Source organism: Lytechinus variegatus, chromosome 13, assembly GCF_018143015.1.
Source record: "Lytechinus variegatus isolate NC3 chromosome 13, Lvar_3.0, whole genome shotgun sequence".
NCBI classification, from domain to species: Eukaryota; Metazoa; Echinodermata; class Echinoidea; order Temnopleuroida; family Toxopneustidae; genus Lytechinus; species Lytechinus variegatus.
Window position 1 is genome coordinate 3,460,397 of NC_054752.1, and position 26,187 is coordinate 3,486,583.

Sequence of the window (26,187 nt, forward strand, 5' to 3'; positions counted from 1 at the left end):
AGCCAATCTTAATGTGGTGGATTTAGGCAGTAAGTGAAAAGTAGCACCCAAATTTAAAAACATTTTGTTTGCCTGGTTGGAAATATCAATAATTGTGTACATATTGTTTATTTGCTTGTAAATAGCCATATTTTCCTGTGTACTTTGCGCAAAGGCATTGTATGTGTATTATATTTTATTATCAATAAAATAAAATAACACATTATGTTAAAATGTGTATTTTATTTCATCATGTATATAGTCTTTTGAAATATATAATAAACACAATATGAATAGTATATTTAGCAAATATGAATGATTTATTTAATGTGATGTATGTACCTACCACTTGCTCTCTCTCTCTCCCTCCTTTTTAATATTATCCACCTCTTTCTTTCGTTCTATCCTATTTATCTCTGCAAGTCTGCCAGTCTATCTATATCTCTCTCTCACTCTCTCCAACCCCTTTCTCATCAGATAGTTGAAATTTGGAACATGACTAAATAAGGTTTAAATGTTTATAGGAACCAAAACTGTCCTTTTCAGAGTAAAAAAAAAAGAAGCAAACATACTTGATATGTAAGTCACACGCATGCCTCTGATTCGATTACAATGACATAACTGGCTATATTGTGCAGTTTTAAGTAGCTTAAAGAGAAATTCCAGTAGTTGCAGTAAACACTGATTTCATGAGAAAGTCTGTAAAACCAGGCTTAATTGTCAGAATATCGAGGATCTAGATCTGGTACAGTTACATAAACTGAACTTTGTGTAGTCTTGAAATCTACGCTGAAAAATGTCAACACTGAAGATCACCAACACAGATAGGCACACGTGGGACAGTGTATATTATATTGCTGGAATAAAGACCCGACGGAAGTGAACGAATCCGCGCTTATTTTACTTATCCAGAATCCTTTGGCACATATTTTTTATTCATACAAACACACTTGGGTGGTCATTATATTCGATTCTGTCAAAAGTCATTTTGAGATCATTACGAAAACTGGAATTTATCTTTAAGTAGCTTCACAAAGTCGGTGTATTTGGTATCATCTGCTAGTACTCTACTTTTTCTCCTTATGATGCATAAGCCAGAGCTGCCAAGTAGTACTGATTTTCCGCATTTAGTACTGAAAATAGAGAAGAATACTGATGGTTTCATGCAAAATACTGATTTCTAAAGTTTCAGTTTATGTGTTGTCCTATGGTATTCTTGTGAAAATGCTAATTTCCTCACCAAAATACTGATTTTCAGCCTTGAAAATACTGAAATGTTCTTGTTCAGGTTGGCAGCTCTGATAAGCATTTCCTTTTTACGATATCAAGTCAAACACTGTTAGACTTCAAATCACACACAGAGAAGAGAGACATAGATTGATTAGTCATACTTTGATCTTTATTACAATTAAATAAAACAAATAATCAGGGGTCGAGACAGCATAATAGAGTGTATAATATTTACAAAACAAATCTAGACACTGGAGCATATTACATGTACAGTAGCTAGTAATGATACATCTTATGGGGCATTGCAAGAAACTTGCTATCTATTGTAGGTCAATTTTGGTTCAAAAATCAACCATAAGTCCGTAATTAATTGCAATTTGCACTTGATTGCTGGGTCCCGTCTTACAAAGAGTTACGAATGATTCGATCAACTCAACTATATGGAAATCCATCAATGTCATTTCTTCCACAGGAAATTTGCAAAATGTCCTCTGTAAACAAAGAGAAGCACACTGAATTTTCAACAAAACAATGAATGTATGATTATACATCATAGAAAATATTTTGAATAATCATGGATAATAGATGTTGACATTGCTGGCTTTCCATAGTTGCGATCGATTAGATAAAATGCAAAACTCTTTGTAAGACTGGGCCAAGGTCTGCTTCTTGCAAAAAGCATTAAAAATCAGTTGCATGTCACGGTAGTTACAATACATCAGTTATGAATTTGAATCAGAAATTTACAATTGACCGCCAGTAATTTGCAATTGTAGCAAATAATTTCTTGCAACACCCCTTATACAGTGCATCTTTCACATGTTCATAACATATAGTACTTGGAACACAAAAACATGCTTTTGATATTATTTTACTTGAAAATAACAAAATATAAGTTTGGTGTAATGCCAGTAATGATCACAGGTTTTTGAATTTTTATACAAAGATGAAAAAATGGAGTATAGACAAAAAGTGGCAATAAAGCGATTGGATTTGCTTTACTCAATAATTTAAAGGACGACTACACCATAATAACACTTATCATTGTAGATTTCTAAAGACCAACTGCTGTCATTTTGTTCAATGCTTCTTGCGCAAGTTTTCTTCTTCCGAAAACCAGATTGTTAAATTTTAAAAGCTAATCCTTTTTCTCACTTGAATATTTTTAAGGTGCATTGTGAATCACCTCCAGTGTGAATCTTTTTATTTTCTATATAGAAACAGTGGGTCTATACCAGGGATTCTCAAATGGTGGCGCGCGCGCCACTTGTGGCGCACCGAGCCTTGCGGAGTGGCGCTTGGGAGCCGGTATAAAAAAAAATAAGGAAAAATTGGGGAGAAAAAATGTTTCTACCAGTAACCTGGAAATAAGGATTTGGTGATCATTTTAATGCAAAGAGAAAACAAAAACTCTTTTTTTGACACTCAATTGTTAATTGATTTCTTCAAATTTTGTCCAAGTAAGCACCGCGATAACCCCTTATTATGGAGGATCAATGGTGTTCTCCTTTTTATTTATTCTATGTACAAAGTTTATGTGCCACACAAGTGATTTGAAAACCCCGTTTTTAGGATTTCTACTTCAACGGTGAGAAAATTTGCATTTCCTGAGTATACGTTTTGGTTAAGAGTTAAACATCAAATAATATGATATTCAAAGAACATCCTGATCATAAAAGAATATGAATTTGGGACATAGCAAGCAGAAACTTTGTTTCCGGGGCCGATTAAAATCCAATGTTGTAAAAGTGAAATACATGTATGCTCAGATGTATTGCCTGCATGCACTCTTGCTTAACACGAACTGAATGAATGATACCGCACGTGAGTTGTAGAGGGGCAATTTGGGGCGTTAGTGCGGTGCAACGCCTAATTTTCTTCAGCCACTGGCGTACAGACTGGGTGATTTCAAGTTCAGTGTTGACCTTTTGGTGTTGGTGTTGGGTCAATTTTTACACGATTATAACACCAAACATAAAATGAGGATGGTCCCGAAAAGTCACTCACTAGTTGTTGAGATGTCAATAATGTGATCTGGATCGGTTTTACAAGCTCTAAATAAGTTTTGGAGCTAGGGGAAGCAACCGAAATTTCAACACTAACACCAACACCAAGGCCAACACCGAACTTGAAATCACCCATTGGGCTGGGGATTGGGGACCCCCAAGTGTTTCACGGCCAAGAAAAAAAAAGGAAAGGGAAAGAGTTGAACATTGTATTATTTTCATAAATATGTCAAAATACAGAATTTTGTATTGAAAAGTTCAATATTTTTGCTTCAGCTGCCATATCTAGCCCCCTCATTTTTTTTTTACTCATTACGCCACTTGCTTTAGCCAATATATCTGGTGCTGAACAGTCTGAACTAGTGGTATCATTGGTATATGATGTGAAAAAGTCACTGGTCATTTTTCTTTTAATATTAATATTGTGTAGTTTGTTGACATTTGCATTCTTCTGTTGATATTAATTAGAGCCCCTCTGGGCAATTTAAAAGGCTTCATATTCCAAAACTTCTGGGGGCTCTGCCCCCTCGACACCCACCAGGGGGCCCTGGACCCACTACGCTGATACATTGCTGGTTTACGTAATGGATAGTGGAGCATTACAGATTCTCAACAAGAAATGTGGCGCTCCAAAAAAAGTAATTGAGAATGGCTGGTCTATACAATAAAGGGTATTTTCAAATGTCTCACTTTGCATGCACATATACATGTATATATGTACGTCCAACACACATTTACTCACTCTCATAGTAAATCAGTTATTGTTTTGATATTTGCACATATTTGAAAAATTTCTGTTACAAGTTTTAGAACAATCAGGAATAAAGAAAAAAAATCACGTTTTTCATTTACTTGTATCCATACATACATCATATTCACACACATCTAATGAAAGGAGGGGCTAATTTCACAGAACTGTCTTAAGGTAACGGAGGAAACATGTACAAGTAACACCAGCAAAAAAAAACATGGGGCACGTCTACAACTAAAAAGGGCTAATATTTTACACCTTTTGGTTGTGAGCTGCCCCCTTACCATTGTGTAATTCCCCCGATAACACACATTCTATTCATGAGTGCCCACAAAGTTACATTCATGACAGTTTTGTGAAATGTGCCCAGTTCTCTAATGTCAACAAAGAGTTTCGGCTTTTACTATGGAGCCGGTCTCTACAACGCACCAATTCCTTAGAAAATGCAAGTCAAGTCACAATGGAGAGCTGAGAGGCTTTTGGCGAAAATTGGTGGACCGGGACAGTAGATCATCCGTAGATTTGCACCGGACGAACAATTGCGAATATGTCCAGAGTCAAGACACTACGCTGCTGTCCTGGCCTGGTCCACCAACTTTCGACGAAAGCAGCTCTCCATTGTGATTTGACTTGCATTTTCAAAGGAATTGGTGCGTTGTAGAGAGCGGCTCCGGAGTAAAAGCGGAAACTCTCTACTATCATTCTCTAAAACTCACATAACCACAGGCCCACCTTCTTTGAATTTTCAATAACATTTGATGAAAATGATCCATCGATTATCATTCATGATCAATATAAAACATTCCACACAAAATCAACGCACCTAAATATAAACTTTCTTTGCTTTCAATTCTTTGGTGTACTAATTGGGTACCATGCTCAAGATTGTAACAAAACATCCAAGTTCCACACATCAATACCTAAAGGACTAAATCAACCTGACGTGTAACTGGTTTAAGTATGAAAATTTTGCCATTAAATGAATTACCATGACAAGAGGGCTCAGTAGCCAATCACAATCAAGGTTTCCATGGTAGTAACAATAATGGTAAGTTACCATAACTGTACATAGGCCTATTAATAAAACACGGCTAAATCACAATACATATTTGTTAATAGCAGTATAAAACAGACTTACTATTAAAACTGTTAAAATTTGCATGCAAGGACCCTGTGCGTATATGGGACATACCAGTTCACTCAAATGATGTCATCTCCGATCTATATATTGAAATAAATAAGTAACATTTCAAGTGGAATCTTCCTAAACAGAAGAAGACAATTCTATACACTGTAATTACCACTACCGGTATATAAAAATACTGATCAATCTACTGTGAATAATAACAGATGGGCATCTGAGTGCTCTACAGACCCATTCGGTCCAGGTGCTGTTTTGTTATAGTTATTACTAATGGGGGGGGGGCTTCAAGAATTCCTTACAAAAGACAATTCATGCACCGACATAGCAACGCACCTGGCTCATTGTATAACCCACTGAATGTGCTTTTATTCTTCTTTGGAGCCCCCCCCCGGCCGCCGTAAGTTACAGAGCTCTGAAGTCAAATTTATCTATAGGGGGTTAGATATTTAAATTTTATGGAATTGCCCAGACAACTACACTCATATATGTATACACATATACATACAAGGAAATATCAAATAAATTCATATCAATTCACAATGTTAGTCATATTTTCTATTTTCGGGGCCTATTAAATGAAGGTACGTGTATACACTACCAATATCTAACGTTTATTGCATAGATATTGTGCCTATCATCTATAAATTACATTTATTGCATAGAATTATATTTATTTCTATAGAGTGATAATAGTTAGGGTAGGATAATGTATACAGTACGTTTATATCATATGTATGTAAAGTCATGGTGTACAATGATAATGGTGAACCACAAAATGTCATATCATAAAATTAAGGAATAGAATATAACTGAATATATCACACGAAATTAATACAAAAACGTTTGGAGGGTCTTGGAGAGCACAAATTCTACAAGAATGAAATAATAATCAGTGTTCAAAATCATTTCAAGAGGTTAACATCAATTTATGATACACAATAATGATAATATAGATCTATTAATATGTCTACCAGAAGTACTGTTATTAGAGACAACTGCATGAGTAGTATTAGATAGATAATTACTACTGATAAATATGAATAGTTTATAATCATGTTCAAACCTACCCACACAAAATGAAACAAAAATTATTAACAAGATCCTTTGATACACTATAGGAGTTTGCTGCGAACATATCCATTCTACTAGTATCCCGAAAATCTAAACTTAGGTCAGACTGATTAAGAGGGAGAAACAATATTCTGCAATATATTACCAAAGATTGCGTAGAAATATCAAGATACAAGACGGAACAACGAACCAAGTTTTGAGATAACACTATAGCTGCCATACATGTATCTCTATTATTGTTTTCTATTTAATAATTACTCAATGCTTTATATCATTTGAAGTCTACTTAAATTACTAATCCATCTGGAAATGAATGTTGCTTTCACTTTTTTCTCAAGATGATACGATAAACTGAACCTGTTTTCTATACATGTACAGGTATATCTGAACAGACAAATTCAAAAAGAAAAACAGAAATGGAGAAATGAATTAGGTAACACGATCGACACTATAAGAGTCAAGAATATAATGAATGTGCACTGATATAAGGTCATAATTATTTTAAAAAACGAAACATACACTGCCATGTTAAAAAAGAATAGTAAAGCCTTAACTACAAAATTATAATCCCTTTTTTTCTTATAAGGAATTTACAGAGTTGCTTATAACCATTGCATGAATGTCTTTAATTTGAAGAAGCAGCCAAAATCGAATTTGATTCACACCAAATCATCATTATGGCACTACATTTTTGTTGATGGCAAGATTTTTTTTGTTTACTTATGCATCCCTGCTGTTATTCAGAAACTTATCAGTATCAGTAGCACCCTTTGACAAAATAAAATATAAAAAAATATTATACATTTTAATGATGCAAAACAACAAAAACGCAAATATGATATTGGCACATATATATACCAGATGAAAGTTTAATCTACCGGGTTGGGGGGGGGAATCTGAAACTCCCTAATATTTGAGTCGATGGTATGCTAATCTATGTGTGTTTTTTAAAGGAATCCATAATGTTCCTTCTTATCTTTTACAATTTGAGATGAAGTTTCTGATCGGTGACTTGAATCATGGTCCATGCTTGCACCATCCATCCATATTTTATTGTTCGAAATAGAAAAAATTCGCTGTGCACAATTGAGTGTGGGCCCGGCAGCTGCTGTGCAGTGCCAGATCCATTGGGGATGTAAATTTGTCAAACTCCATGAAATTTAAGTATTTCTTTCATTCTTTCCAATGGTAACATCACTACTGCCAATCGCTAATGAGACCAAGATATATACAGGTTAAATTAAAGATCTCCCCACTCAAATCATTTACACACTAATGTACATACATGATAATTCTTGTGCTATTGATTAATAGGACTAATCACTAAATACATAATTTATTATTGCATCATGATTTAATGGAGTAAGTATATATTACTGAAATTTACACAAACTTTAAAGTCAATTCATCCATAAATGCATGCTATACCATATCTTTCATGAAGGTGTTTAACTTCAGAATCTTTAACAAGTGCACTTTTAACATCTAAATTGCATAAATTTGTATTAGGAGCTGGAGTTAAAGATATTCAAAATTTTCCTTTAAATAAGGACCATTTCATGAAAGTTGTCAACACCAACAAATTGTCATTATCGGATGGTTACCATAATAATAGGAGCTGGAATTAGACTACATACTTCAAGATTTTCATGAAACTTATCAGCACCGACTTGTTGCCATTCTCAGACAATTACCGTAGTAACATTTAGATACTTGTGCCTCTTAACCAATCAAAACAAAGTTAAATTGTCCGGTGGGTGTTTCATAAAACTGTTCGTAAGTAAGACCCTTGACAAAGACTTCATGGTCATGGAGGGTGATTGACAATAGATAATCTATGTTCCAGAAAGCGTCTACGTAGCTATTGTGAAAACTCCCCATAATGATCTTTCTCCAGACCTGGGGGCCATTTCATAAAGCTGTTCATAAGTTAAGAACGACTTGTGAACCTTTCTTACACCTGGTTTAGTGGTTCTGATAGATGTGTTGTAATCAGAGGGTCGACTGTTCAAATCCTTTCTTGTGGTAATTGGTATGTTCATTGGCGATGGTTAAAAGTGTAAGAAAGGATCACTAGTCGTTCTTAAAGTCGCTCTTAACTTATGAACAGCTTTATGAAATGGCCCCCAGGCCTGGAGAAAGATCATTATGGGGAGTTTTCACAACAGCTATGTAGACGCTTTCTGGAACATAGATTATCTATTGTCAATCACCCTCCATGACCATTTAGTCTTTGTCAAGGGTCGGTGAATTGCAACAAGGGTTTCATCGGTGACTCTGGACAAACAACATATATTATGTCAGCTCTGAAATGTCGCACGAAACTACTGTTTTGAGTCAACAGCCCTTGACAAAGACTTCATTGTGCTTTGACTTGTATTTTCAATGCATTTGCTTAGCGTGAGCTCGCTATAGCCACGCTTTCATGCGTGAATGGTGAAGCCAAATATTTGTATTCTTATTCCCAGGCAGTTCTGAATGATTTGAGTGTTGAATTGATTAATAGAGTAAACTTGTACCAGTGGACATCTGTGTCTCAACTGGCTTTCCATAGTTAAACCTTAATTTTAGACCAGCATCAAAAAAGAAACCCAAGTTCAGAATATATCTTTACGATCCTCACTGCAACTGCTCAAACTCTAGGGAAAAGGGGATACCATTTCTCTAATCTAAATTCACGTCATCCAAACAAAACCATTTCTTCATACATCGCATTTCACTCAATGTTTTTGAAGTCATAAAGAGACCATCACAGTGCAAACTGGGTATTACCTATCAACAACATCAACTCTTTACATTGCATTGCCAGTAGGAAATTTTTGACTAAGCAGACGCTTTCAATGACACAGACAATATTTTGTCAAAAGCACTTCAATGACAAAACAGCCCTTCGTCGAAAATCGGCATCTTCGTAGTGATTGCAAATATACACTTGTATTGAGTATTCAACTAGCTCATTTACAATACTCAGAAACAATGTAAAATATTACACTAGAAAGAAATGGTATCACATTTCAGAATTTTTTTTCTTTCTCTTCATATTCCATTTGTGAAAGGAGGTACCGGTTCTGCAAAAGTTTCTTATCAAGGAGACACTACATGTATAATAGTGTTAAAAGTGCTAAAAGCGCTTTTTATCTTGTAGAAAATATTATCTAGTATCATTAATAGTGTACTTACATTGTACTCTTGTAATGTTTGCTTTTAAATTTGAGTTCCAACAATAATTATGACAAACTAAACAATTGTGTGTGTGTGGGGGGGGGGTGGGGATGTCAAATTCTAGTGTCGGTATACACGTCACTCCAAAACCCAGGTTGACAACTGAAGAAATTACCATCCTAATCGAAAATACATGGATATTATTAATGTGAGCTTTGGTGGTAATTGTAATAAATGAGTAACATACAACCTCGAATATTGAAGTCTTCCATAAATGGGAGGTATATGGTAAGCTAATAATATAAATATTGTATTTCAGATGGGGAGAAAGTCAAGAAGATTTCAGCCTCCCTTTGAGGTACATTCACACATGATGCAATAAATAACTCAAAACCTCATTAGTCAATTAATATCACACATAACATCACATATCATTTCCGATTGCTAATTTTGTTACCAAACTATATACCAATATTATGAGTGCTTTTTTCGCCAACTCCTAATTGTTGTGCAATATAGAGCATGCTTCATGTATGCTGATAATAAGTACGCTTCTGAGGTAAATACCGCACCATGTGTGAATGACCCTTTGAAAGGGATAAGTGGAGCTGCTGGTGAAAATGGGTTTGTTCAGAAGTACTTCCTTTTCTCAAACTTCCTGCTACCTATCTAAAGAGCGATACTGCCATGGCTCCCACACAGGAGTGGACGGCAATGACGACGGTGATGACGGCGACACTGGCTGATGCAAGGATCGATGAGAAGACGTCAATGACGATGCCGTCGCATGATGAGACATCATCGAAGTCGGCGATGGGGGGAAACGTGATGGTGGAGGTGATGACATGGACCGCAAGGATGATGTGGATGACGATGTCGGGAAAGATGGGGACAACGATGTCGATCTTGACATCATCGACCAGGGATCATATTGCTGATGAGTACGCTGCCTCTCCATCACTCGCCTCCGAGTCAGAAGAGGATTCCTGCATTTTTTAAAAGGGGTGCGATTTAGGAGGTTGAGATTCAGTTGGGAGGGATTAAGTAGGGGGTAAGAAGGAGGGAAAAGAAAAACAAATGATTAGTACAGATACAAAATCATATGTCTAAATATGTATCAGTAAACATAAAAATAATTATGTCTTTGGAAACATTTAGCTCTAAAAAGCAGAAAAATGCAACTGTAAGCATATCTTTCAGATGGAAATATAACTATCTTTCAGATGGGAATATAAACAAACTTCTAGAATACCTGCTTGTAATACAATCACTACACATAATCATGCTATTATTTGGAATAAGTAAAGGGTCTTATTTGTCTAAAAATGCTCCAAAGCATCAGTGCAATAATATCCTGAAAATAATCTAATTCTAGGTTTGTGTAATTTTCTGAAAATCGAGGCTTCAAAATTCTTTCAAATTAGGCAAAATTATTGAATATACTTTTCATATTTGTTAGATACTACTGTAAAACATGACATTCATATGAAAAACTATACATTTCCATACTAAACATTTGTAAAGCATTATCATACATTACATGAATGCAATTCACATAACTATAGCCATTCCTTGAACATACAAAGCTCTAATATATCAGCAGAATTGCAAAGTCTAAGGTGAAGAGTTGCGGAACTAGCAAACACCTTCATGAAACACTGTCGGAAAGATGGGGGGAGGGGGTCTGGGGGCAATTTGTCTATCTATTTCTGGACAAATAACACATTGTTCTGAACTTAGTGGCAAATTCCAAACATTCTTTGGCCACAGGGACGGGTATTAACACAGCGATGCCCAACACTCTAGTTATGCAACAGTTCTCTAATAATACAATTTTTATCCATCAATCATTGATATGTGTAAATTTATTTCTGTTTTATTTACTTAGGGTAGACCTTCCTGGACCTGAATTGCTCATATGGCTAATTTCTACAATTGATTGCATCACTAAGGCTTATAATACAGGGCCCTAATACAAGGGGTACTAGTTGATTTGATAAGGTTACCAAAATGACCCAAACTCCTTTAAAAAACAATCATCATATCAGTCCTTATTTATTCACTTTTTGAGAATCCTGTTAATAGCATGATTTGGAGAGAATAGACTTGTTCATTTGCATTGCAATTCCACTGATAACTCTTCAACTATTCAAAATCAACATCAAATTATGGAGTGAGGTTACATCAAAATGAATTCCTAAATCGTCAATAATCATCCATTTTACATGGCATCATAACTGCATAATTATCATCCACTTGAATAGATTAAAACAAAGCATTATCGTGCTAATATGTATGCAGTGTCGTTTAGATTGACTAAATAATGTCAAGTTTGGAAAAAGTGATGAAAATATATGACCAATATTTTACTGCAGTAATACATGCAGCCCGAACGTATTCTGCATTTGTGGTAATTCCACATCATTTTATCAAACAAATTCATGGCTTTTTGTAATGGTTTATATTTCCTTTCCAAATGCAAGTTTTTCGGTGAAAAATCTTGTCTCTGGGTAACTTAAATTGAATTTGCTTGAAATAAGGAAAAACTTAAAAAGAAGAGTTTGGATAAGTAAGAGAGTTTGGAACCAAGAATAGACATAGACAATGCAGTTTGGGGGGGTTGAACGAACAGGAAATGATGCAACCTCACTCCAACAATGTATTCTGGGTAAAAAAATACATGGATACATAAGAACGTAATATCAAATAACCATGCAATTTTATTGCAGCAAATAAACTCTCAAAAAGCGCAGATACACATACATAAAGATGTATGTACAGGTTAAGATAAAACTTTGAAACAAAAAAACATATATGCATAAGAATCATTGGAACTGTATCAAAGGAAAATGTTACACTATTAAAATCCTTCAAGTTGACTTTCATTTGACATATCATAGTTTTTAAGAATTATTTTTTAGCAAAAACAATGGATGAACCCAAACAAGAGCTACATGTATTTGAAAATCAGTAACATATCTAGAATAAAAATAATGCATTTACTTGATTTTTTTAATATGAATACACTTTTACATTAAGTACTTAAAAGGGGCAACCCAGCCATTTGTCGAAGCTTTGTCACTCTGGCAACAGAAAACCAGAGAAAAATAACGAGTCTTTGAAGAAAAAAATAGTCCAATAATAAGGGAGTTGCAGAAGTTCTAAATTTGGGAGATGTTAAATCTATAAAATCATGTTAAAATTGACAATCAAATCACAAGATTAGTGGATAGGGGGAAGTCTCGTGGGAGGGGGAGTATTGTTCAAAACATATGGGAATCTGTTCAATGTGGACACTGAAGAATCAAATTCGAACTAATAAGAACTAATTAATCCCAAAGATTGGTAATTTCCATGTATATAAAATATCGCTTTATATACATCTAAGTCTCAACTGGATATACCATTTCTTCAACAAACCCCATTAAATAAACATAATATTTTGCCGAGCTGCTTTATTCATTAGAGTTACCTACTTGATTAAAACTTCATTAATGCTTTACTGTGCTAGAAATTATGAAATTAGTTGTTTCTAACAGGAGTATTGAAACACAGCATCTTTTGTATTTAAGTTCACTCTTATGAATAAAATAGAAATAAAAAACATGGAATGATCAAGATTGTATTTGAATCACCCACAACGTAAACTCTGTAAATAGAAATGATAAATCAATACAACATACACAGAACAATGAAAAATCAATACAATTTTATAATACCACATGCCAACATTCAAAATGCATTGAACAAAAGACTGAGAAAAGAATAAACTGAAAAAAGGGGAAACTTACATGGCACAAACGATGAAAGCATGCAAGGAATGTGGCGGGAATGCGAAGGTATAGAGGGCGGAGTGCAATACAAGGTAGCAGACACGTGCAGAATACAAAACAGGCGGCAAGGTATCAAAATTTCCATCCAGTTATGAGTTATTTCATTTTTTTTTTGGTGATAGTTGGATAACATACCAGTATCGAAGCAAGACGAACTAGAATTTGTTTTGAAGTATCAGCATGATTATGGACCAGGTGATTTGGTTTTTGCAATTTTCTCTGTCTGTAGAATCGAGTTGTTAAGATTTTTTTCTTTCCTTTTTACAGCTTGCCTTTCTTTTTCCAAAGGGAGCATATATCTTTCTATGAATAATTCCAAACAAAAGTTGTCAACATTTAGGAATGCTCATTTGAGTTGATATATTTAAAATAGAAATAAGTGTTTGAGTGGTTAATTTGGAAAATATATTTGAATATCAAGATTGAATATATTATTTTGCTGTTAAAGACTCATAGATATACTGTAGTATACTGATTAATTCTAGCAAGCAAGGACAGATACTGAGTGACCGCAAAGTGTGAGAAGACAAGAAATAGTGGAAAAAAAAATACAAATGACACAAGTCAAGTTGCGATACCGTACAGTGCAATATTAACACATTACTCATGTGCAGCGGTGCATGAACAAATGAACATCTGCCATTGAAAATCATTTGAATAATATTTTTTATGCTTACTATAATCGAGTTGGTTAATAATCTAGGTTTCTTGCTGCTTTAGGTGGGTGAAGTCCATCATTTGGAGATCGAAATTGAGGATCAAAGATAGAAAAAATATAGAAAGAAATGGAGGAAGGGAGAATGAAAGATGAAAGAGAAGAGATAGAGAGAGAGAGAGACATACAGACACATACATACAGAGAGACATAAATAGAGAGAGACATAGAGACAAAAAGATTGACAAAGGGAAGGGGGACAGAAAGAGATCGGCATACGCAAGGAGAAAGACAGAGAAGAGAGACAAAGAGACAAAGGCAGGAAAAGACAAATGATATTGGCGGAAGGAGAGAGAGACACACACACAGACACAGTGAAAGACAGAAAGACAAAGACAGAGAGAGCAAAAAAATGCACAAAAAAGATACCTAGCTAAAATACGGCTGATATTGAAACTCTTCTCGAAGTGCCATTCAATTCTATGTTTATATCTTGTAATTTGCTGGTTTTCCTACTTACATGCAGAAGTAAAAGAATTATCTATAGAATTTTGTCAAATTGAACCAATTTAAATGGTGTAATGAGAGGGAGTGAAATGTTATGAGAACAATCTTTTAGATAAAAAATAAATTTGACAAAACATTCAGTAAATAAAACATCACTCATTCAGTTGCACTTCAGGTTCATTTTGCGACAGTTTGTCAATATCTCACATTTATCTCTTCAAAAAAATATATCATCTTTCTTTTCTCATTTCAGAGTGAGCGATTATTTTCCAATATCAATGACTCTTCTTTCAACAACCATATCAAATCTCATATTTTTGTTTAAAAAAGGGGGGAAATAACAAATTCAGTCTCTAAATGAGCAAGAAAACAAAAGAGAATGTAGATACATAACTGCCATAAAATATTCAATCAGTTGTTAGAATTCATTTAAAAGAAAATTAGATACCGTAATACCAAAAGCATATTAGGTAACTGTACAAAGACAAAGAGTGATTAATGTTTTGTTTACTAATTGTATATCAGTTCATATCAATCATTGATACGTTCACACTCTCACTTGTCACACACACCACAAACCATTCGCACTCGGTGGAATGAACGTTTATCATTGAAGGAACAGTAGGAAGAAGGGAATCTGCTTTGTGCAATTAATCTATGGAAAACAGTACTTTTTGTGTATACTTGTGAAATCATATCTACTGTGCACTTACAGATATGCTACCTAAATGAAGGCAATGTGATGTATTAATATATTTTGTTGTGTCTAAACAGGTACACATCCATGTTTGTAGTGTGTAAAAGAATATGATATCACCAAATTCCGATAACTCTGATTTATGAAAACATGGAAATAAACATAAATTATGAAATGTAAATTGTACATTTTAAAAACAGCTAAAATTGTATAAGGACAGTGGGTACTGAACTACTGATTACATAAAGCAGATTTTCAAGTATGGAAAGGAGAAACGTTATAGGATGAATTTAGCTGCAGGGGCCTGTTGCACAATCCTGCGTTTGATCGCAACTCAAGCAATCCATTGCACATTCTCAATGCATTCTTCTGATTGGCTGAAAAATCAGAGTTGCATTTGATTTTCCCAAAGTTGAGATCAATCCAAGTTTCGTGCAAAAGGCCTTATATGACACAGAAAACAAGTCACTTTTCTGCAGATGGGTCATAATGCTTTTTAGTTGGCTATTACAGAAAATGAATGCTCCAACAATAGAATATAGCCTGCAAGTTTGTTTGCCAGGTTGGGTATTCAAATTGCACAGATGCAGCATGTTGCTGATAGACATTTATCGATGATGGACAATGTATTTGGAAATGACTACATAACCCCCCCCCCCTGGCTTATTCATCATCTGATATTGCCTCTTGACGAGATTGTAACTTAGGTAAACCGAAGAATTCAAAACATCGCAAACAACACACATAAATTGTAACAAAACCAGCAAATTTGTGAGAATGTTACCCAAATCCAGCACATTACAACTGATTTCATAAAGAACAAGTATTAGTCATCCAACAGTGAGTGCATTGAAATGCACACAAAAAGTGTGTGAGGATGAAAAAAAATGCCAACTGTATTTTGACATTTCAAGTTCCTACCAATTTAAAAATGCTAATATTAAGTTCAAATTGAAAAAAATTTGAGAGGAATACTTCATGACTTCATTCCTGTGCTGAAATTGAGAACATCACCACATCATTGCTATCAAACAAAATATCAACGAACATGTAACAAGGACAAACATGACAGTGAAACCTGTTATAAAATAACCAACATAAAAATGATTACATGGGAACACACACAAATCGTGAATGAAGGATGGATGACATGAGAGGTGGGAAAACAGGTATAAAATGGGTGAAAAAACAAGAATAAAACCCAAGGCAAGAAATAAAAACAAAAGTTTAAGAATGCAAGAGTGTTTTTTTCATCTTATCTTGGCTGGTGGCATATATTTTCATTGTATCATACAGGAATAGCATACCAATTCAGAAGATCTCATATTACTGGTAACAAATTATGAAGAAAATAGACGAGTAGTGACTACATTCCGCGAAATCATCCATATCGATCACGTGGTATGAGTACACTTTCAACTCTGTTCCAAATTCTTTGGATTGATTTTAAAACTGTCTTCAAATGAATTGTCATAAAAGCGAATAATTGCATTGCCATTCCCCTATATCTTAATTTTAATATAGGTACATTGCATTTATAAGAGTGGTGGTTTAAAGATAAAAAGTTACATAAATTGCATGATGAGATACATATTTATTTTCAACATTGAAAGAAGAGCGATCTGATAAGAAATATATCGGAGCTTGCCGGGAAGCACGCCCTCGATGTGCACAGTTAGTAAAATCAATAGTTATTGGAATATCATATTCATGATTAATATAATGACTCCTCAGATAAGAGATTAAAAAGGTATATTGCAGCTTCTCTTCCGATTCTGAGTTCGTTTGTAATGTTAACATATCGCAAATTAATTCTTTCTATAATATTTTTGGAGAATATATATTTCATCAACAACTATATACATTATCTTACAGACTATAGTTTAATATAAAAGTTGTTTAAAACTCAAAGTAATATATATTAATATACCAAAAATAACTCTTGCATAAAAATCAGATTAGAATTACTCTACAGTCCCACAAACTCTTTCTCCTGTAGGGATAAACTCTCATATCCCATACCATCACATAACAACTTCTATCTACTTCCAGAATGAAAACATGAAGTGAATTTTTACAAGGTGAAATTATTACACTATTAAGGTTTAAAGAAAAAAACTATTCCAAAATCGACATTGAAAATTCAAAAGCAAATAGGAGTTTTAAGTATCATTGCCAATGCTATATGAATTAAATCCAATTCCAAAATAGAATAAAATATACAAAATTTCTTAGCAAGAAAGCAGATAGTGGGTCACTATCCAAATCAATAAAAGATAAAATGTTTCTCAAGATAAAAATATAGTAATTCTACTTTCAAATTTCTTCATTCTTCAAAAACAATCACCCTTGCAAACCAGTGACTGGATGCTGCGAAACTGCATGAATTTAACTTACTCTTTCTGTAAAACAAAAGAAAATGGTCCAAATATACCAATCTTCCCATAAAATATCTTCTTGAATTTCAAAGAAAGTATCATAAACCATTTTCTCCATGGATCAAAGATTCAATGCAAAAAATGGAAATTTTGACTAGGATCTTATGCATCATAGGTTTTACACACAAACAAACATTAAATTTACATTGTTAACAGTATACATGTACATCTAAAATAGGGATATGTTCTTATAGAAAATACATAGTATATACAAGCAGTATGTACAATGTACACATATAGAAAATATCATTCTTGGAAACTTTAACATGGTGGTACAAAAAATTACTTTGGTTGGTTTTTAAGGGGTATATTTTCATCACACAGACACAGGTATATATAATCTTTAAATTTAGTTGCTGTCTTGAGGGAAAACAAACATGCGATTGGATGCGTGGGACTAGGGAACAAAAAAGGGGGTTGCATTCAATAATTATGCAAGTAAATATAGAGAGACAAATCTGTGTATGAAATATACATGTGGTGGGGGTTTTAAAGGTAGCATTAAGTCCATTACTTTATTTATTCAAAAAGAAAGCAGCAATTTTCTTTAATTTCAGTTCAATGACATAATGAAATCAGGAAAAAAAATGAAATCAATTTCTCCAAATACCATAAGTGTAACCTAAAAATATGAACTCCAAAGAGGAATTATAAACAAAGGGTATACAAATCTCTTCACTTTCTTTTGAATTAAATGGGGAAAAAAGGTTTGAACATTGTATTCCCCATCAATGATATGTGCTTCACAAAAACTTAAGTTTGACTTAAGTCACGCTTGGACTCCAACGTGCAAATGATGCGCAACATGTAATCAGAACATTGGAGACTATATCCCACTAGTGTAATCTCACCAATATTGTATTGATGCCATATACACCACACTCAAATGGAATCTAAAGTGTGATTTGTCATCGGCAAGAAATTTCCCTGCATTGTACCGCACTCAACCCAGGTAGATGAATGCATTGGCATCCAGAGTTATCACTAGCGTGTCCAGCTTCAACTATGACAAAGAAATGAATGGGCCCATGTACAATCATGATAGTCACTATTGTCTCCAGACAATTTGGCCCATGAAATGTTTTGTACGATCTGATGCTGGATACGCGCCTGGTTATAACAAAAGTGCACCTAGAAAGAGGTTAATTCTAGATAGATAGCCCTATATCAAATGCATATTATCATTATTGCTGCTGCTATTGTTATTGTTGTTGCTATTGTTTTTATTATTATTTCTTACTTTGTAATCAACATATAAGCCTTTCAAAGACCAACCAAAGTAATTCTTGGGCCCACCACGGTTCCAAACCTAATTACAAACTACGATATAGCACCTATTAGAAGCAGTATAGTGTAAGCCGTCTCCAACTACACTCGGAAAAAATATATCAAAGAATTTTTGATAGTTAGAACTCAGAAGTGAGGACAAACTACATGTCGTACCTAAGTACTATAAGACAACGGTAATTATGATGATGAAGATGAGAAAAAAGATGATGATGGTGATGATGGTGATGATGATGGTGATGATGATGGTGATGATGAAGGTGGTGGTGGTGGTGGTGATGGAGATAACAAAAGTGATAATGACAAAAAATGATGAGGATGATGATGACGATGGTGATGATGATGATAACAGTGATGATGATGAAAATGATGATGATGGTGAAGATGATGACGATGTTGATGGTGAAGATGATGATGATGATGATGATGATGATGATGGTGAAGATGATGACGATGATGATGGTGATGATGATGAAGACAGTGATAGCAATGACAATGATGACAAGGATGATGATGACGATGAAGTCAACAATGATGATTGTGACAAAGATGATGATGATAAAATAACGATAAGAAAAATAAATTTCTCCAGAAAAGGTGACAGAGGTATCAGCTAGACAATAAGAAAAAGATAATTTCAGATAAATCAATGAGATCACGGGAATTTCCATGGTAAAACTGGATGTCAATAATAATCTGTTCAATATAATAATCCTTTGCCAACAATCAAAGATGGCAATACCAACTGATTACATGAAGTGCAATAAATGAATGCAGTACCATTATAAACTCAATTAATTTCATTAAATCCCAATTTTTCCTAAAAACCTTGAACTTTGAAGCATTGGATTAATAAGAGCATGAAGCAAAATATTTCTTGTATTGCCTTTTATTATCTTTTTTATCTTTTCAGTATATCATCATTTCATTTATCATTTTATTGTTTGACGTCAATACATGTATCTATTTCACCCTTTGTATCAATTTGAAGCATTCCTCACCAATCCCTGCACGATATTAAGCAAGAACTTGAAGCAATTTTACACTAAAAAATAATTGAATTTTGCAAATGATAAGATGCTTAATTTAATGCAGAAATTGCCCAGTTTCTGTATCAACTATGTTGACGCCCAACTATCGGTTTCCATGGGAATTCAAACATCAAAATCCCTCAAACTGATTGGTGAAAGGTTCCCCTCTCATCATTTGCAGAATGCCATTATGCAAAGCCCCCTAAAAATTGCATGTCGTACAGAAAAAAAAGTTTTCATATACTAAATAAAACCCTTTCTCTGTTGCAAGTACACAATGTGCAATATTTCAGCAACTTAATTAGTTTATTTTGTAAATAACAGAAAAATATATGTATTTTAAAACGGAGGACAATATTTGGATCTCAATAGAATATAGAGGAATGAAATTTCACTTGCTTTTAGCAAAAAAAAACTTTTTAAAGTGCATAAATTTGTATTGAATTCGTAGTAGTTTTTTTTAATGAAATATGATATAAAGTAAAATCTGAATTTTTAAATCAAAGTTTTTTTTTTTCAACTGACCCATATATTTCTGATGAATGGTTCAAAAAGGGAACTTGAGAAAGCACATATCAATATTCATTCCAATGAAATTCAAGTCCTCTTAAAATAATTTAACATTTGAAAAATAGCAAAACAGGATCTAAAAATATTTTTGACTAAAATATAACCCAAGGTCAACAAAACTTGAGGTTTCATATTCTACAAAAATAATATAATGATAACAAATTTTTATTCACAACACAAATAAATAGAAATAGTCCTAATTTCCACAACAAGAAATCAGCCTGATTTGGTCTCACATCTGTTGCTAAAAAAAAATCAGGCATCCATTTGCCAAGTTGCAATAACATTCTCTTTACATTTCATTAAACTTTTGATTTCAACAAAATTCAATATTTTTTTTTACTGAATCACTAAAACCTGTATACCTTGTTAAAATTGCACATTTGTGAACAGAAATGGCAAGTACATGTGAGTACAGTGTATTGAGTAGATTACTATACATTGCAATGGGTGCATCATCATATATTAATAATATATCTTTTAAAAATAACACTATTAGTTCTAGATCTAATCAATGAGTACAAAACAAAATACATAAATGATAAATTTGTGATAAATGTCATATTCTTTTTCTGCCAAATCCACACTCTTTAATAGCCGTGCAAATGATGTAACATCTTGCTGCGAGTGTAAGCTTCAGTTTGTTTTGTTGCCAAAGTTTCAGATGGGGTGAGTTGAATACTGAGTTCTTTTGAGTGCTGCAATATATAGATCACTCTTGCACAAATGATTTTTTTTCTCCTTTTAAATGAAAAACATCTTTGTATTGTGATGATTATAAGAGCACAATAAACAGGCAGGATCACATCAAACGGCTGGGCTTCATGGAATTCTGAGGTATACGGTCATGAAAGCTGGAAGGTTCTTGTTTAAAGGGTGCAGAGACTAGGTTTCAGTGGGTTGTGTGGGGTGAAGGGAGGGGGGAAAAGATGTAAAAATGACAATGGATCACTGAACAACATTACACTGTAGCAATATGAAAACAAGACAGGAAGATTTGGTTACAAGGAATGGTCAGGGTGCAGGAAATGGGGGGAGGGGGTTGGGAGGGGGGAGTTTTAGGATGAAAGTATCAAGTGGTCCTCGTGGGTGGGGTAGGGGGTATCTTCTTGGCTTTAGTTGGTGATCCCACAGTGCTTAACCTCGTGGTGTCACTTCTCTTTGGAGGTGGAGGGGGTCTTGAGGCCTTCTGGGGTGGGGTATTGTTGTTGCTGGGGAACGGGGGCGATCTAAAACTGGAAGAGGGGGACGGGGAGGGGGTGGACGTTGAGCTCATGGAGGAGTTGCTCGGGCTCATGGGCATACCGTATGAATTGGGAGGGTAGGCATTACCTTGAGGGAGCACATTGTTTACGTGGGATGGTTTGGGCATGGGTTTCGGCGAAGGCTTCGGAGAGGGCTTGGGCGACATAGGGAAAGGCCTGTCCACTTGGGCACCAGGTTTGGGGGAGACTATCGGGCGAGGGACAACTGGCTTCTGGGCGACAGAGGGTCTTGGCGACATGGGCTTCGGAGACATTGGGGGAGGCACCTTGTTCGCCACGGTGGGTTTGGGCGATGGAGGGGGCTTGTCTCGGATGTTGACATGGGCATGGGAGGGGGACTGCTGGTGGTAAGACTGATGCTGTGGGGAGTGTTGCTGGGGAGAGAGTGGTTGAGAGAAAGACTGCTGAAGTTGGGAGTGCGGTTGTGGCGAGGGTTGGGAGTAACTCTGACCGACAGGTTGGTGGCTGCTAGGAGGGTGGGACTGCTGGGACTGGTAATGATGGCGAGGGGACGAAGAGGAAGGAGAGGAGTTGGATTGGGGTTGATAGTGTTGGCTGTGGTGGGCTGGAGATCGGGGTGGAGACTTAGGCTGTTGGGGTTGCTGTGAAGGTTGGGTGGTAGCCATCGTGTGTCTGTTGCCAGGCAATGGAACAGGTTGTCTGGGTTTAAGCGCATTACTGAGTTCATTTAGAAAGACAGGATTGGCTTGCCTCAAGTTCTGTCCCTGTTGTGCCCGATCAACTGATGTCTGTCTCTGAATCTGTGGCTCCTGTTGCTGCTGCTGGTGTTGTTGCTGAGGCCGTTCAAAAGAAACATGCCTCTGAATTTGTGGTTGCGGTGATGGCGGTGACCTACATGTACTTGTATCAAAGGACACATGCCTCTGCATCGGTTGCTGCGGTGGTGATCTCTCCATCGACATATGTCTCTGAACCTGTTGCTGCTGCTGTTGTTGGTAGGCTCGTTCAGAAGCCTGCCTCTGCATCTCCTGCTGCCTTCGCTCCTGCTCCTGCCTCTGCTGCTGCAGCTGCTGCTGATGTTGCAGCTGCTGCTTGAGCTGCTCTTGCTGCTGCTGCTGAATCTGCTTCTGCAGCTGCAGTTTCTGATGCTGCAGCTCCTGTTGCAGCTCTTGCTGCTGTTGCTGCAGCTCCATCAGCTTCTGCTGCTTGGCGACGATCTCCTGCTGGTTACCCTGCGGCTGTGTGTGGTAGTTTTCCGGTCCCCCGGCATAGGTCATGGGCCTTCCATAGACGATATCATCCTGCTGGGCCCTGGTAGAGGTGGCGGTGTGGGTGTAGGGGTGGTGGTAGTCACTGGATTGAGTTTGAGCTCCTAGCTGCTGTGAATAGGAGGTATGGGAGTCACTGGTTGAGGGTGTTTGTGCCATGCATTGGGTAAAGAAAGAAGGTGGGGGAGGACTGGGGGAGCGTGCAGTAGCGTGCTGCTGAGGTGATAAGCAATCCAGGTGAGATGATGAACATGCAGAATGGTTAGGAATGGGTTTAGCTGATGAGGGGTTAGTAGTAAGCAGAGGAGGGGGGTGCGAGGGAGGGGACGGTGGCGGGGAACTATAGTCATGCTCTGATTCGAAACCCGGACTATTGTCCGGTATCTTCTCCTCAAGCTCTTCTTTAAACTTGACCCGCTTGACGCATGCACTGGCCAAGCTTCCGCCCCGTTGCCTCCCAGACACGATGATCCCCTGCGTTCCCCTGCAACCAATCTGGGTGTCCGAGCTCCTCCGCATGCTCGACCTCATGGGGGCCTGGCACTGCCAGATGGGCTCGTCGGACGCTGTGGAGGTGCGTGCGCCCGCCGAATCGGCCACCGTCACCGAGATTGCGTTGTTATGCAACGCGACCACCTGTACCCGGGTTAGGGCGTTACTGTTATTGCTATTGTCAGTGATAGTTTTGGATGCAGGTGAACTAGAACTACTTGCCTGCTGCTGTGTTGTAGGAGGAGGAGGTTGTGGGGTGGGATTGTTAGACGGTTGGCTAGCACAGATCTCGCTCTCCAGGTCGTTTAAGGCCTTCTGGACATCCAGGTCGTCAAACGTGTTGCCAGAATTGGCTTTCGTTTGGTTGCCGAGTTGGGGCCGGTTATCAAGAGCAGGTTCCTGAAATAGAATGCAATTGACTTTATTGTTTATTCTGATAAATAAAGTACAGTATTTTGTGTGAATTGGCCAAAAATGTCAACATAAAGATTCAGAAAGCAAAATACTACATGAATAATAATATATCTAAATAGTTTGATTTTATTAAACATAATTTGGGGATTTTCCTAAGAGACATTCCAATCATCACAAATGTTTTTTTTTCTTTTCCAACAACATTTTTTTTGCATATGTTTTTCATGAAGATGTGTAAATAATTCAATTCAATATCTCTATATTCATATTTACTTGATGAAGGGAAATCACTTTATTCATCTACTCACAAGCTATGTACCAAAAAATTTCTTCTTGAACTTATTCATTCATGTTTCCTCAAATTAAAGAGCCTCTTTTGAAAAGGAGGCAACAATTTCCAGCTGAATGATAAAGATGACAATATTTTTAAGAATTTGTTTCTGCTGTTTATAGCGTGATAAAGATGGGGGATTTCAACAAATTGGCATCGTGGCATCATCTTTACTGAAATAAGGCCATTGCTTTCATAGTCTCCTAAAGTGTCTCATAGACATACATGTACAGGCTAGTCCATTCTGGGAGCCATATTCATTTATTTATTGAGCTAAAAGATTTGTCTTGTCAAACGTAATCGGCAATCGTTGACATGATAATAAGTCCTCTGTGACAAGAAAAACTTCATACCGGTAACCAAAAGCTGACGTTGTTAGAAAAAAAACAGTCATGCATCAAGAGACTTTACTGCATGCCACAAACAAAAGGCCCATTTCACAAAAGTTCACAATTATGGTATCTTTGCCATTATTGCAACTACCATGGAAACCTTGATTTTGATTGGCTGCTGAGCCCTGTTACCATGGTAGTTGCAACAATCGTAAAGTAACAACAGTTGTAAGACCTTTATGAACCGTTAACCAGATAGCATAAAGACAATTTTAAAGTTCACCTTTTACCATGCTCTCAAAAGAATAATACAAGGTGCTGGCTTGAGGCCATCACATTACTCTTGCCCTATAATCCAAATTTGGAATATAACATTATCACAATTAAACGAACAAATCAGCATCCAAATTTCTAAATCTATATGAATATGTATGACTATATCATTCTTCTCATAGGTATTTAAGTGAATTCACTGCAGAATCATAATCAAGTCATATAATCATACGATTAGCTAGCATTATTTCAACCCATTTGGCCATTCCAAATGCTAAATATAATTAACTATAGTTACCCCGGTACTCTGAACCTTAAAGAGTGATCATTCTATATGTTTATATCATTAGAAAACGCATAATGAGCCATAATAGAGGAATTCCTGCTTTTGATTTGCGAAAATGCTCCCCAGGGAGTGGAGAAAGCCTGTAGGCAAGCCAGAATAAGATAAAGGGGGCAATAATCTTTATTATTATCAAATCTTGTAATTGCATTTTTGAAAGCATGGTAAGATCCTACAAGTGATCTACAGTTCTGGTACACGACTTTACAGGTAGGCTTCGTTGAACTAATAATAATAATAATATACAGGTCTTGTATAGCGCATATCACATTATGAATAATGTCTCTATGCGCTTCCAAAGGACTTGGATATTATTACCCCAGCTGTAGCTTGGCAGCCGTAATTACTAAGATTACTGTACAGCGCACATGCTGAGGAACTATTGATCATATGGTTTATCAAACATATGGCACAAAACTTAAATTTTGATATTTTTTTATGTAATGTGAATTTTCTATGGGATACATATACATTTATATATTCCTTCAATTCTTGTTTTTTTTATTTCATTATTTATTTATTTTTTTCGATCATTATTTTTTTTTTGGGGGGGGATTTAAAGACAAAAAAAAAATAGATAAAAAGTCACTGAAAATGGCATCAAAGCCAGTGAAAAGGGCATCCATTGCCACTGTTTGGCTGTCTTGGACTAATTTAGGCCCTGTCATTACCAGAACTGTAGATTATTATTCAATATTGCCCAACAAAGTTAGAAACATAGACAAACCTCATCCAATATTCTGCCTGACGGGAGGGAAGAGGATCGGGTGCTGTAGCGTTCCTAAATAATAACGACAACATTCAATGAAGACACATGCGAAACACAGCACTGACGAAAAACAAAAATCATAACAAAGCACATGGAATAATGGGACATACAGTCATGTGACCCATCACATGACAAGTCATGTGATAAATCATGATGAGAAATCCAGACAATTGTGAACTTGGTCACATGTCAAAGAGTAGAAGACAGATCAAATGCAGGTAAGACAAAGCACGAAGAAAGTAATATCAATAAATTCGGGTGATAATGGTTGAAATCTTGACCACAAAAAATCACATCTGACTTATTTTGAATTATAAATAGTGGATAACAATTAAGACCAAAAGAGAAAACAAATACACAAAAGAAAGTAATAATGAA

The 26,187-nt window shown here is 35.9% G+C and overlaps 1 protein-coding gene across 5 annotated transcripts in view; it reads right to left on the bottom strand.

Moving 5' to 3' along the window:
* Positions 1–21,303: 21,303 nt before the first annotated feature.
* The window catches only part of LOC121426521 (histone-lysine N-methyltransferase 2D-like), a 35,609-nt gene continuing 30,725 nt past the window's right edge, over positions 21,304–26,187 (bottom strand). Inside the window, exons 11-13 of one of the 5 annotated variants that reach the window (XM_041622860.1) lie at positions 25,768–25,821; positions 23,570–23,746; positions 21,304–22,963 (exon numbers count right to left, since the gene is read on the bottom strand). In XM_041622860.1, coding sequence (XP_041478794.1) covers positions 21,434–22,963; positions 23,570–23,746; positions 25,768–25,821 — 1,761 coding nt within the window. In that variant the 3' untranslated portion in view covers positions 21,304–21,433. Of the gene's footprint in view, positions 23,747–25,767; positions 25,822–26,187 lie in introns of all 5 variants that reach the window. The other 4 variants (XM_041622859.1, XM_041622857.1, XM_041622858.1 and 1 more) reach the window with 4 other exon arrangements.